Source organism: Mus caroli, chromosome 7 (genome assembly GCF_900094665.2).
Source record: "Mus caroli chromosome 7, CAROLI_EIJ_v1.1, whole genome shotgun sequence".
Taxonomy (NCBI): Eukaryota; Metazoa; Chordata; class Mammalia; order Rodentia; family Muridae; genus Mus; species Mus caroli.
This window is the reverse complement of record NC_034576.1, coordinates 107799074-107813900: the sequence shown is the minus strand read 5'-3', so window position 1 is coordinate 107813900 and position 14827 is coordinate 107799074. Positions and strand designations below refer to the sequence as shown.

The following is a 14827-nucleotide window of genomic DNA, read 5'->3' as shown; positions in this document are numbered from 1 at the left end:
AGAGAGAGAGAGAGAGAGAGAGAGAGAGAGAGAGAGAATGTGTGTGTGAGATCATCCAGATTATGGCAGAGAAATGTGAGTACAAGAATCAAGATGACATCTGAAACTTGAGTTGAGGATGTGGCTCAGTTGATAGAGAGCTTACCTAGCTTGTCCAAAGCCAGGGGTTTGATCCCAAGCATCCTCTAAACCAGGTATGGAGGAACATGCTTGTAATCTCAAGGATTGGAGGCAGAAAGATCAGATGCTGAAGACCAGGGGAGGGTACATGATAGCCTAACTAAAAACAAAACCAAAACAAACAGGCTTTTCTAAGAAAGACTTCACAGAACTGAAGCAGCCAGTGCCTTCACCTGCTGTGCTGGTTCTGGTTACTCACGAACAGAGACGTCAGTACAGTACTTGTGAATGTGAATAGTGTTCAACTGAAGACAGTAGCTCAGTGAGTTGTGTGGGAAACACCCAAGTGTTAGTGGCCCTAAGCAAGGATGCAGAGGTCATATGCATGGGTGCATTGGTAACAGCAGAACACTGAGTGATGCTTTAGTGTCCAGAGGTAGGTGAAGGTAACCCTCATTTCTCTGTGAGATGACTGGAAAGAGGTGTCATCTACATGTGTGAAGGTAATATCAGGTTGAATTCATGCCACATTTAAGTGTAAAGAACATCCGAATAACTGTGATGACATCAGAATAAGCAAAGACAATAGCCAAGACTAAATAACATCTCTGCAGGTGACATCTTCAGGAAGCATGGCTTATATGCAGAGCTCTGTATGTGAACAGGAGAATAATCAAGTGACGGTAGTTCTGATTTGACAGAGGAGGTGGTAGTAATACCAATGATGTGTGGGCACTATTTAAGTGAGTATAAATGTCAGATGTTAACACATTTAGCTCAGTTAAGATGTTAATCTTGATTGTGTGAAATAGCTGAGAACTCAAGTGAACATACAGTCTTTGCTGAAAATATCTGAGTGCTTAAGAACGATACTCCATGATTTTCTGGGTAAGATCTGGAGAAGGTTTACTTAAGCAGTCATGGGAAAGATGTGATAGTTTGTGGGTAATAATAAAATAAGGGTAGCATGTCACAGACACATAACTTCTAAGTGACTGTGGATGATACTGATGTGAGTGTTGGTGTTGGCCATTTTACTGTGGATAGCATCTGAGCTGATGGTAAAGTCACAGGTTCATCTAAAAATAAAGTGTGCAGCATACAAATTTCCCACTTTTGTTGTAGTGAGCCCAGGTGACAAATGCATCTCTGGGGGTCCTATTCCAGGGAGACTGGCCAACAGTCTTTGCACAAGATTTGTGAGCACCTGGGCAATGACCTGATGTACGCATGCAACAACATCCAGACAAATGAGGACGGTCCTTGAATGGGCTCTGAACATCTTGTTCTTCAAGGACCTTTGCTCTACTGGCTGCCCTCCTTTGTGTCAGAACCATTAACATCTCTCTTGATTGTTTTCTGCTTTTAAACACCCATAGTGTAGCAGATCTGTAGTCCTTGCTACTCTAGGGGCAAATATAGAACAAAAAAATTGAACCCCTTATTTTGAGATCCTGGTTTAAAAAAAAAGAAAAAGAAAAAGAAAGAAAAAGAAAAAAGAAAAGAAACAAAAGAAATGCTCTGCTGCCTCCCTACCTTTCCTCAACCCCATAACATCTCTACCACTGTCCTATTTTTCTTTCTCCCTCACACCCCCACTTCTTGGACATTTTGCCTAACTATTCATGTTCACTTCTTGCAACCCCTCCTCTGTGGCCCAGTCCTCCTCCTTCTGAGTCATGTCTTGGTATCCACATCACTTCCTCAGAACTAGTTATTGTATATGAACAACACTGCTGTGTGGCTGTTTTGTTCATCTCTGATGCATCATAGCAGTAATTGGTACCCCTCACTCGACCTCAGCGACTTCAGCTGAGACTCTTCTCTCACTTTCTGCAAAGACACAGCTATTGTTTGTGTTTCATTTGCATCTCCTTGCAGACCTTCCCTCCTCTGTCTTGTTTTTAAATGCCAGCCTTCTCTAGGGTCCTGTCTCAGCTTCCCTGCTTTAATTTTACACAATATTTTAAAAATATATTTTGCCTATTCCTATGGTTTCCAGTATCCCCCTCCCTCCAGGTGAAGACTTTTCAAGTCTATATTTCCAGCTCAGATCTCCAAGGTAAGTTCCAGATCCCAGGATTCAACAGCGTTGGTGAGTAACCATCATTTTTTGAACACTATGGGTTCCAAATTGAGTTTATAATAATCCCTTCTTCCCAAACTGCTTCTGCTCCTTTGTTACTAGGAACTGAATGCTTGTAGTTGCAGGCAAGTGCTGTAATATGACGTGCATATCCAGCCTCTTCTTGGTTGTCTTTCTGTGATAGGCCATCCACATCCTATCAGTTTCCTAAACCAGAAACTGGATTTCATCCCTTGATCTCATCCACCCTCTCTACTTCTAACCAATGTTCAGGTTGTTTTTGACTCCATTTCCAGAAGTGGCTCTCAGATCCATCTTCTTCTCTGCATCTGTACTGCCAGCCCTTCCTTCTGAGCTAGCATCGTCTTCCAGCCAGATCTATGTAATGCAATAGTTTTCTAAAGTATCCTTCTGCATTCCATCTCAATCTCAACACCATGCAATCAACTCTGACAGCATAGACTATTTCGTGGATCCCAATGCCTCAGGATAAAATCTACACACCATAGCAAGGGCCATAAAGCTCTCCAAATATACTCTAGGCTGGTCTAGCCTAATTATTATTAGCTACCTTCAATGGTACATGTTCTAGTCATTCAAAAACTGTGTTGTACTGAACAAACATGCTATGGCCTTAAACTTGAAGTTTTTTTTAGATAGGCTGTCTTCGCCTAAGACATTGTATGCCTCTTCTGCTCAGTCACTTAGCTCTTTGTCTTATTTCCCTACTTGATCATATCCCTATCTCAGGAAACCTGTCTTCATCCCCAAGGGCAGAGCAGGCTGGAGATGCCCCTCTTGTATATACACTGTGTTTCTTCTCTTCCTGCTGCCACTCCTGGCTTACTTGTCTGTTTCCCCTATAAACTCGGAGCAGGGCTGTGTCAGTTTTGTTAAACTCTATCCTTGTTGCCTAGCACAGTTTCTGGTTCAATAAATATTTTCTGAATGAAAGAGTCTAAGTGACAGTGGGTAAAAGCCAAAATGAGAAAGCATGAATTGTTTCATAAGCTGAGTAAATATGTAGATTTATAATTTATTTCAATGTTTACATCTTGAACATAGAATCCAACTCCTTCCCTTTCCATTTACTGAACCCAAGCTCCCAGGTTCCACCTCCCACCCCCAGTGAAGTTACCAGACCCCCAATTCCTTTGGATGTCCAAATCCCAATCAGACCCTCTTGTGGGATTTCCAGGCAGTGATTTTTTTCCCCGTAGTCTCTGTCCCTGTGTACTTGGCTGCAGACTGCTGAGACTGCAGGCTGTGTCTAGTTCATTCGGTGTCCCCAGTGCTAAGCCTAGCAAATGTTCATTAAACATTGCAAGCAAATATGGGGATGGAGGGGGGCATACATTTAAAGATGTTCATTGAAGCAAGGAAGATGCTACTGATGGAAGGAATGAGTCATTTTGAAGCTGGGATGAGGGAAAGCAGTAGGAAAGGAAGGTGACACAAAGGAATGGGGTGACTGTTGCCAGGGGAAGTTAGCTCTAGGCAAGTGAGAAAAGGGATACTTGGGGCGCTTTGGAAGGGACTTGGGGACCTTCAGAGAGACAGAGAAGGCACATAGGTGGATGAAGGACCCTGGGAGCAGAGGAGTTTGGGGACAAATGAAACAAGAAAGGTAACATCCCCCAGTGCCTGCTAAATTCAGATCTGAGAATCTTTCCTTGGGAAGGTTGGGGTAGTGGGAGATGATTACAACTCTTATTCATGCAGTCCAGAGAGCTTCTACCCTCACCGGCCCAGCCTCCTTCTTTTGCCTTTCTTTCCCTGGTTCCTGCCTCTCTCTCCCTCAGCACTGGCTCTGTAAACTGGAAAAGAAAGCTAGACCCTCTGGCAAGAAGAGGTCCTTGCTTCCCAGCTGTGTGATGCTTAACTTGGGAATGATCTAGGTAGCTAATGGCAGGGCAAGTATGAGGCCAGGGCTCTGAAGCACGGTGTGAAGGTGTTAGAGTCAGGAGAGCTTGGGAGCCAGTGTGTGGAGGGGAGGGACCTAGGTGGGAGCCAAGGAAGTCCTATCAGGGTAAGCTATGGACAGCTGACAGTGTAGAGGTCAAAGGGGTTCTCGAATAGTGCTGTGTGGTGCAGTGAGAAGGGCTTAGGGAGGCACCCACCTCTGGTCCCGGTTCCGCGGATACGAGGGGTCTCACAGCTGAGGTTGCCGGCGCTACTGCTGTTGAGGAGGGAGACACCCGGGCGGCACAAAGAAGACCCTGACCCGGGTCCTGGTCCTTGCAAGCTGCGGTTCAGCTTGAGCAGATCCATGGCTCCTGTGAAGTCCCACTCAGCTCCAACTAAGCTAGCTCCAGCACCGGTTCCACCTGCTCCCGCGGCGCTGCTCGCTCAGGCTCCCGCCCACCACATCGCCAGCCCCTCCTAGTTTCCGCCCCCTGCCCCGGCCCCTACTCCTCCACTCCGCCACCAGCCTTCCCTTAGACCCAGCCGGTCCCAGGCTCTGGGCGGCTTTTGTCCCACCAGGTGACTCTTGGCGCGCCTCCTAGACTCCAGAGTTCCGTGCGCGCGCTCCTGGGTGACTGCACTCCAGGCTCGCCCCCGCGCTAGGTTCTCCTTCTCTTAGAAATATCTTTTCTGCCCACCTCTCATACCAATGTCCTCAGTTCTGGAAATTCGTGTGTGCGTGTGTGTGTGTGTGTGTGTGTGTGTGTGTGTGTGTGTGTGTGTGTGTGTGTGTATGTGTGTGTGTTTACACGTGCGCCTGCCGGAGGGGATGGCGTGATGGGGTAGCTGCTGTGGGGTCCAGCATCTTTCTTTGGTGGTTTAGAAGACGTGGTGATGGCGGTGGTGATCCGGTTTGGTTTGTGTCCCAGGGCCCCCGCTACAGAGCAGGTGCCTTAGTTTGTCTGGAGCCGCAGTTACCGAGTTCTGCCGCAGTGGCCGCAGTGATAACCACAGTATCAGCTCTTAGCTCTTTCGTGAAGGCTAGCTTCTGCCTTTGTACATCCCACCTCCTATCTGAAACCCCAAACCTAGGCTTTTTCTTAAAAAACTCGGAGGGTCCTGGAGGGCCGCAGTTGCTCACAATGGAGACTGTACAAGGAAAAGGGCTAGAGTGGACTAGGGCACTGGGGGGCGGCGGGGAATTGAGGTGAGAACTGCACTAAATGAACTGAGTTGAGGTATGGTAAGGGTTCTAGTTCTGGCCCTGACTAGGGTGAAAGATAGGGAGCAGGCAGCTTGGTCATCTCCCTAGTCTCTAGGCAGCGTCCACACCCACTGGAAACGATGATGCTCCGTTTGCCCTCAGCACAGTTACAGCAAGGGAGTAGGGTGCTGGGTTCCCACGAGAGGGGATCAGAAAAGGACTGGGTCACTGGAGTGTGACGGGGCGGGGTAAGGGGTAGGACAAAGCTGAAGGAGCCAATGAAGTGGATTCTGCTTCCTGAGGCAGGACTGGCTTCCTCTACTTTGTGACCTTGTTTCGACCAGTCTCCTCCATTCCAAAGAATTTCTAGTGTGATGTGAAATATCTTTTGGGATCCCAAAGTGGCTGTCAGAGGTTGGGTGGGGGTGGGGGGGTTCTGAGGAAGAGAAAATTAGAGTTGGGGTGGGGTAGTCTAGATACATGGGGAATTCGGATTCAGTATCCTGACTGTTTGGAAAGGACATGATCAGTCAGCATTGAGTTCATAAGGGCTGCAGAGCTGGAGGAGGGGTTAAGCATGGGATGTCATCACCCCCTCCCTCCACTGTCACCTCTGCTTGTCTGAGAGCCGGGGATCAGAGGAACCCGATGTGGTGTTTGCTCAGCTCCAGCACAGGTGGTATCTCTGATAATCCGATGAGCTTTTCCCACATTGGATGACGGTAGCACTGAGAAACACGGGGACAAAGGGAATGTAGGGGGGAGAGAGAGGGACATGGATGTAGCTTACATTCACTTATCCAGAAAACTATGTATCCAGGTATTAATTATGGGACTTTGTGCCACCCTTTCATGCAATCAGTCTGTCCATGAAGAACTCCCACTTAGTGGGGATTTTACCAAATAAGCCAGAATTTGCAATACACAGTCCTACAAAAAATTCATTAGGATGTGCACATTGAACAATTAGGAAATCGGGGCTGTATAGATGCTTCAGCTGTTAAGAACACTTGCTTCTTTTGCAAGGACCTGGACTTGGTTCCCTAGCATTGACAAAGTGATTCTCAACTCCTTTGAACAGATCCATTTCTCTCTTCTGGCCTCTGTGGGTACCAGGCACTCATGTGGCACACATGCATATGTGTAGACAAAACACTCATAACACATAAACACATAACATAAAAATGAAAAGGAAACCTAAGAATCATCCTAACTCTTCTGTGCTCTTCCACCACTGTAATAGATGTTGTGACACAAAGCCCAGACTCCTTAAAAGTAAAGGATGCATTGCCGAGCAGACGGCTCCCAACTATCAGTCCTGTTCAGCAGTTGCTAGAGCAGAGTAACAACTCCTTCAGAATCATGAACTCTTCTCAGGGTGTTATGTATCCAATGACTGATCAGCACAGAGGAATCAGCCCCAGAATAGTCCTCGTCCCCCCTCCCCCAAGGACAATCTGTTCATAACACTCCAGCTCCTCCTCTGAGGTTGGCTGAGGACTCTGTTGGGTCTGAGTTACTGCCCAGCCTCTCGCTTTACCCAGTCCTCGCTTTACCTGCTCTTGCACAGGTGTTGATTCCAGAGTACACCTTAGTAAACACCTTGCACAGCATTCTCTGTTTTAGGATCGGTTTCCTGGGGAATTATAGCTATATCGCTCCCACATTCAAGCAATCGCAACGTCCTGTTGATTTTAGCTACTCAGTGAGTGTGCTTATATTCAAGTGTCTTGTGATCCAATCCCAGCTCCTAGGATGGCTAACACACTTTGCTGGTTACATCCAGTCCTCTATGGCAGAGTTCTATGTTCAGAATACCATTTGAATTACACCAACCCACCAATCTTTGCTAGAAGAGAGGGAATCTTTCAGTTGGATCTATGAAGCCCTCATAGTCTGGCTTCTGCTAACTTTTTTTTTTTTGGTTTGTTTGTTTGCTTTTTAAAGATTCTTTATTTAATATTATATGTAAGTACACTGTGGCTGTCTTCAGACACACCAGTAGTGAGTGTCAGATCTCATTATGGGTGGTTGTGAGCCATCATGAGGTTGTTGGGATTTGAACTCAGGACCTTCAGAAAAGCAGTCAGTGCTCTTAACCACTGAGCCAAGGAGAAAAATCTCAGATCTGAATTTAGCAGGCACTGGGGGATGTTACCTTTCTTGTTTCATTTGTCCCCAAACTCCTCTGCTCCCAGGGTCCTTCATCCACCTATGTGCCTTCTCTTGGAGGATAGAGCCCAAGGAGAAAATGCCTCCATCAGACTGCCTGTCTGTTGAAAAGTCTGTTTGGTATTTTCTTACATAATGGTTAATAAGGGAGGGCCCAGCCTGATGTGTTACCATCCCTGGGAGAGTGGTCCTGGGATGCATAAGCAAGCAGGTTAAGCAAACCATGGGGAGCAGTAAGCAGAATTCTTTCACAGGTTCTGATTCAGCTCTGCCTCTAGGATCCTGCCTTGAGTTCCTGTCTTGACTTCCTTTGATGATGGACTAGGATGTGGAAGTGTAAGCCTAAGAAACCCTTTCCTCTCCAAGTTGCTTTTGGCAGTGGTGGGTTTTTTGTTGTTGTTTGTTTTGTTTTGTTTTTTGTTTTTTATCACAGCAATAGAAACCTCACTAAGACTGCCACCATGCCCAGCTCAGTACACTAGTTTTTGAAGACTGATTTAATATATATATATATATATATATATATATATATATATATATATATATATCTCACGTGTGTGTGCGTGTGTGTATATGCCACGTTGTGTGGATGCCTGTGGAGGACAGAAGGAAGTGTTGGATCCATGATCTGGAGTTATAGGCAGTTGTGAGTGTAGCTGATGAGAACTGAACTCTGGTTCTCTAGAAGAGCAATAAGTACTCTTAGCTGCTGAATACTCTCACCTCTCTAACTCCTCAACATAAAGACAGGGAACCCTGTGAAGAAATGACAACAGCTGGTACAAGCCAGAGAATGAGGAGAGCACAGAGCAAGGACCTAAAGTGATTCCTAACTGAGAGCAGTTACCCTACAGTAGGCAGCAAAATACTAGGGACTTGTAGTCCTTTCTGAATCTCTGGAAGAGAAGTCAGTGTAAATGACAGCTTGTGACACCACATTGGGCAGACTTCTGGCCAATGGCTCTGTAAGCAATAAATGAATGGCTTTAAGCTACTGCAAACATTGTGATCTGTTGAAGCTGCTATAGAAAATCAAAACAAAACACCTTCTAGTTAAGTGGGTGGAGACCCTTGTAACTACACCAGGAAGACATGAGGCACTGTAAAGACTGTAGGGATGACTCATGTCAGAACCATTTAGGAGGTGAGACTGGGTCAGATGGGACATGGTAGCACCTTAAAGTCATAGAAAGAATGTAGAAGATGGATGTAAAATCTGTCCAGGAGACAGAACTCGGAGTGTTTGCAGATAAAGGGTGGCAGAGGGGAATGAGAGATAAGTCCCTGAGATTTTTCAAAATAAATTACTGAATAAAACCTGCTAACAGAAACTGTTCTAGGCATGTTACTTTTGATGAATTCTTTTCCTCTCACAGAGAACTATAAATTTAGGCCCAATATTATTTGTAAATGTATCATTATTTTGTTTTAGGAATTTTAAATGAGCATACATATGTCATGTTTGATATTGGCATTTCAAAATTATTTTTTAATTCTCCTGCCATCCTCTTCGCCTATATGCCCTGACCCTTTCCAACCCTTTGTAGCCTCCTTTCATGACATAATGCCTCATTGCCTGCCTTCCTCAGCTCCTCTTCTTCTCTTCTCATGGTCTCCTGTGCACACACATAACCATTATATGCTAGGATTTGCATATAAGAGAATATTCTACTTTTTCTCTTTCTGAGTTACCTAGCTTAATGTAGTATTTTCTAATATCAGCCACTTTCATCTGTGTTTACCTCTATCATTTCAGAATTCTAGCATTGGGTAGTGGCACTACAATTTTGTTACCCATTCGTCTATTGATGGACATGTAGGAAGGATCCATTTTTTGCAATTATGACTAATGCAGCAGTAAACATGAATGTGCAAGAATCTTTGTGGGTATATGACCTGGAGTAGTATATAGGTGGGTTTTCTGACAGTTCTATTTTTCTTTTTAAAAAACTCTATCATTATGTGTGCACATGAGTGTATAATGTGTGTGTGGGGGGTGTCTGCTTCTGGTATGACACAAATGTAGAGATCAGAGAACAATTTTATAGATTAGGCTCTCTCCTTTCCCCACTATTTGAGTTTCAGGGATAAAATGCTGGATCATCAGGCTTACTTGTGTTCAAAGGTGTGCATGTGTTCAGGCATGAACACATGTGTGTAAGTATGTGTGGCTAAAATTGATGTTGAAAAAAATCCTCTTTGGCTCTACACCCTTGTTCTTTGGGGCATGGTCTCTCAATCAAACTCAGAACTCACAAGATATGTCTAGTTTCGTTAGCCAGATTTCTGTGCAAGTCCCTTGTCTCTGCCTTCATAGGCTGGAATTTCAGTGTGCTGTCGTACTCACCCAGCAGTCATGTGGCTCTAGGACAGTGGTTCCCAATGTTTGGGTCATGACCCCTTTAGGGGTTGAAGGACCCTTTCATAGGAGTCACCTAAGATCATCATAAAACAGAGATACCTACATTGTGACTCATAACAGTAGCACAATTACAGTTATAAAGTAGCAATGAAAATAATTTATGGTTGGGGGTTATCCATCACAACATGCAAAACTGTATTAAAGGGTCTTAGCATTAGGAAGATGAAGAACCATTGCTCTAGGGATCTGAACTTTGGTCCCTTTGCTTGATAACAATGGCTTTAACTGTGGCGCCATCTCCCCAGCCCCAGTGATTTCTAACTTGGGATGTTTCTGTACAGATCTCCATAATGGCTGTGCTAGCCTACATCCTTACCAGCAGTGAATAAGGACTGTTCTTTGTAGAAGTTTGGTCCAGTTCTTCTTCCCAGCTCCTTGCTCTCACCAGACAAAAAATGTATTTACAAATTTTTTAACCTACAGTTTGCCATGTGGCTGGTTACCTGTGCTCAGATACCATGTGTCCCTCTCATCACAGTGAATCTCCTGTGCCTGGCTCTCCCAGAATTCCCAACAGACGTCCCACCTCCTAATTCCTGCCTAAGGTACAGGCCATCAGATTTATTATTGACAGGTGCCATGACCAAACAAACATAAGATAATCTCTACCGTTCATCCCACATCCTCATCACAGGAGAAGGTGCTGAACTGTTCAAATGCTGTTCCTGGGTAAAAAACTGAATGACTGAGAAATTGTTCAGAAGTTAGTGACCTGGAGAGCCTTGGCAACTTTGGAAAGAGCCATTTTGGTCAGTGCCTGGAGGAAGTAGAGTGAGCGGTTTCAGGGAGGTGTTTTAGAAATATGATCATTACAGAAGGGGAAGAATTACAGAAGGATGTGGAAATGATGAATTTCAACTCTCAAACTTTTTTTTTTTTTTAAGATGGAATCCTTCCAATATAGAGAAGACTTGCAATGCAGCTGGAAGGATGGAGGAGGTTAGTTTATGATGCTAGGTTTCTGAGAAGACGAGGAAAGTGGGCTCTAGAGAAGAGGGCCCTATCTTTCTTTCTTTCTTTCTTTCTTTCTTTCTTTCTTTCTTTCTTTCTTTCTTTCTTTCTTTCTTTCTTTTTTGATATATAGAAGTAGAGACTTAATTTCAATGTCAAGTGTAAAAGGGGAACAAAGGTAGACGGTTGTAACCAAGTTGTCAGCAACCAGCTAACAACTATATAGTTTTTGGTTTATTTATTTAGTTTTTGCTTTGTTTTTTCTTTTCTTTTTTTTTTCCCCCTGCGGTGAAGTGAGGCTTTATGGATAGTGGCTATGCCAGGAAGAGACAAAGCACAGGTCTAAATGAAAGTGTTGAAGGAGAGAAGCAGGCTCCTCTCCCCTTGCAGGGTGACTGTAGTTGTGAGGGCAGGCCACCTTTGGTGATGCCGGAGGCAACGTGGGAGAGGTGTCAGGGTGACAGAGAGCAAAAGCCCGGATGTTCTTTATTCTGAAATGATTTTTACCATCTCCGGTTATTCTGCATAAAAAGCACTCCACACTCTCATCCCTCTCATTTCTTTCACTATTGCCATAGCAACGCAATGGGAATCTTAACTAATATAGTAGATTTGTGGGTTTGGTATGCCCAGGAGCTGCAGACTGTTAGGTAAGTGTGTGTGTGTGTGTGTGTGTGTGTGTGTGTGTGTGTGTGTGTGTGTATGTGCGCACACACATGACACAGCTCTGGTGTGGGATTCAAAAGACAATTCCAGGTGTCTGGTCTTGTTTTCTACCTGTTGGAAGCAAGGTCTCTTTCTTGTTCTCCAATGTGTATATCAGGCCAAATGTCCCCCAAGTTTCTGAGGATCCTTCCTGTCTCCACCTCCCATCTGGAGTAGAAACACTGGAGTTGAAGATATGTGCTGCTGAACTCAGCTTTGAGGGGGCTTTTAGGATTGGATTCAGGTCTTTGTGCATACCCAGCAAGCACTTTACCCACTGAGCCATCACCCTACTCAACATAGCTAAAACAACAATGTTGGAAACCAAATCAAGCCAAAACCAAACGAAACCAACCCAAAAAACCCAACTCCCCTTACCCCCCCAAACGAAAAACAAACCACAAACCAATACTACTTAAATGTATTAGGGGGGTAGGAAGTGGAGCACAGAGGGATGAAGTTAGTGAGGCAGTAGGGTGAGCCCCTGAAGAGTAGAGTTTCCATTTTCTTCAGCAGCTTAGCTGGGAATATTGATGGCTCAGCTCATCAAAGGTAGGGATTTACCAGGTGGGTAGGATAGAAGAACACAGGGACAAGTGTGAAGTGATGGGCTGTAGACTCTAAGCTGGGCACAGGGTGGGAACTACTAGGGGTGTGACAAAGCCTAACTTGAGTAACAAGAGGGGCTCTGGAGACCTCAGCTCTCCTCAGTGGTAAGGGATAGTGGATAGCACAAGGAAGTCTGGAGCTCTCTGGTGCAGGACTACAGAGAGAGAAGACACAGCTCTGATGAGTGCAGACCCCAACCTGTGAAGCAGGAATTGTAAGAGATGAGAAGCTTCGAAGGCAGTTAGGGAGATCAGATATGGTCATAACGGATTTGGAGAGCTGATGCCTTCATAAGAGAAGGGGATCAGATATCCACCTATCTCCCTTCCTTCTCTGCCTCTCTCTTCATACACAGTGAGAAGGTACAGTGAGAAGGCAAGTGTTTGCAAACCCAAAAATGACCATTGCAAATAGCTGAGTCTGCTGCTACCCAGACCTAAGACTTGTAGCTTAAGAACTGTAAAAAAATTTATCCCTGCTCCTTAAGCTACCCAGGCTGTGATATTTTATTATGGCATGCTCATTCTCTAATGGTTTCTCAGACCTTTCCCCATACTTCTTTTTAAATCTCTCTCTCTCTCTCTCTCTCCCCCTTCCTCCCTCCCCCCCGTGTGTGTGTGTGTGTGTGTGTGTGTGTGTGGGAGAGAGAGAGAGAGAGAGAGAGAGAGAGAGAGAGAGAGAGAGAGAGGTTTGTGTGTATGTGAATGTATATGCATTTCTGTGGGTTCTGTCACAGTTGTACCTTGGCTTGGGCATGGAGGTCAGAGGACAGCCTTGGGTGTTGGTCCTCACCTTTGACTTTGTTGGAGAAAGGGTTTCTTCTCATCACTGTGGAGCCAGCGGGCTGACAAATTTCTGGAGATCTTCTGCATCTACATCGAATCTCACTGTGGGTGTGCTGCTATCACATATACATATGCTGTTCTGTTGAGGTATACACAGTTCTGAGGATCCCAAGGCAAACCTACCCAGCGCTTGCCCGATAATGACTTTACCCACTGAGCCTTCTCGCCAGCCCCACATACCTCTTTTATTACCCCCCACATTCTTTATTATCATACTCAGACATTGCCTCCAAATGGTTGTACTTGGTTGGCTTCAGGAACCTCAAATTGCTGAAAGTTTCATTTTATCTTTATAATAGAGGTTTACATTGTTTTCATTTTTATATTTTGATCATATTCTTTCACTCCCCGACTTCTCCTAGAACCTACCCACCACCCCACTTCCCACTCAACTTCATGTCCTTTACCCCCCCCCCCAAAAGAAAAAATCCAAATCAAACTAAAGAAAATGGTGCCAAATCAACAAACAGGGCACATAAAAACCACGCAGTTCATTTTGACCACTCGCTGTTCTTGAGCTGCTCAAGAGGCCTGAAGCTCTGAAGGATGTTGATGTAACCATTCCATTGGGAAAAAACCCAACAGATGTTCTCTCTCCCAGCAGGTATCAATTATAAGCAGCTTCTTGGTTAGGGATGGGACGACACTGTGCCCACTTCTCGTACAAGCAGACACAGTTTCTGTGAGTTCATCTGTACAACAGCCCTGTTGTGTCTAAAGCGCCTGTTTCTTTTTGCTCATCCACCACCTCTGCCCCTTATAATCTCCCCACTTCCTCTTCTTTGATGTTACATGTCAGCCATCATCTTTTGACCAGAGTAATTTCCTCTGCAGTATCTAACTGCTGATGGGTAATGGGAGTCCAGGGCCTGGAAATACTGTGAATATGCTAATTTAATGAAAGTCATTTAAGTTAATTAATTCAGCCACGTTGAAGATTAAACTTAGGGCCTTGCATATGTGGATGAACACTACCACGGAGCTATGTGCTCAGCCAATGAAGATGGCTTACAAAAAGGAAGGTAAACTAACTGCTACCTGGAGAAGGGGGGAGTTTCCATGTATGAGAGAAGAACTGGATGCAAATGTGTTAAGAGGATAAATATTCATAATTCCAAATGAGGAAATTCCATCTAGACCAAGGACCTTCCAGAGTTTGGAGAGAAGATTGTACAGGGCCACAAAACAGGAGAGGTTTCTTTGAGAACAAGAAGAGAACTGCAAAATCAGTATGAACATTCATAGGAGAAAGGCCTGGATCCTCATCCTAGAACCAGTCGCAAACTTATGTGCCTAAGAAGCAAGTTGAACCACACGATGCCAAGTAGGGCCAGGCTGTGCTGAGAGACAGGCTGCTGTTGGAACTCGTCTTCACCTGCTAAGGTTGTGTTTGGCTTTAGTTTAGTTTTGTGCTTTGGGGCTTCTGGACCACTAACCTTGTATGGTTAGAACCGTTTACAGGGAGGTTCTGTCACCCTGGCAACCTCTGACCCAGTGACCCAAGTATGATTCTTCTTTCAGTACTCAATATCACAAGTGAGGTGTGTGAGAGATATTTACTGCTTCAGTAAATGCTCAGGAAAAGCAGCCAAAGAGAGGAGACTACAGTGACTGATGCCCAGTCAGATAACCTGTGTTGCAATGCATTGTTTATTCTAATCAGGGGACAGCTCCACAAAATACTCAGTACTAGTTGTTTATTTGGGAAGCTCACCATTCACACAGTGGTGTCCTGTCAGGGTCCTGTAATAAGCTCTACCCCCAGCATCCCTTCTCTCTCTCTCTCTCTCTCTCTCTCTCTCTCTCTC

The 14827-nt window shown here is 44.9% G+C and overlaps 1 protein-coding gene across 2 annotated transcripts in view; it reads right to left on the bottom strand.

The window, feature by feature from the left end:
* Positions 1 to 4767, bottom strand: part of Cckbr (cholecystokinin B receptor) — an 11887-nt gene extending 7120 nt beyond the window's left edge. Inside the window, exon 1 of one of the 2 annotated variants that reach the window (XM_021168576.1) lies at positions 4327 to 4767. In XM_021168576.1, coding sequence (XP_021024235.1) covers positions 4327 to 4477 — 151 coding nt within the window. In that variant the 5' untranslated portion in view covers positions 4478 to 4767. The remainder of the gene's footprint in view (positions 1 to 4326) is intronic. The other variant, XM_029479153.1, reaches the window with a different exon arrangement.
* Between the last annotated feature and the right edge of the window lie 10060 nt (positions 4768 to 14827).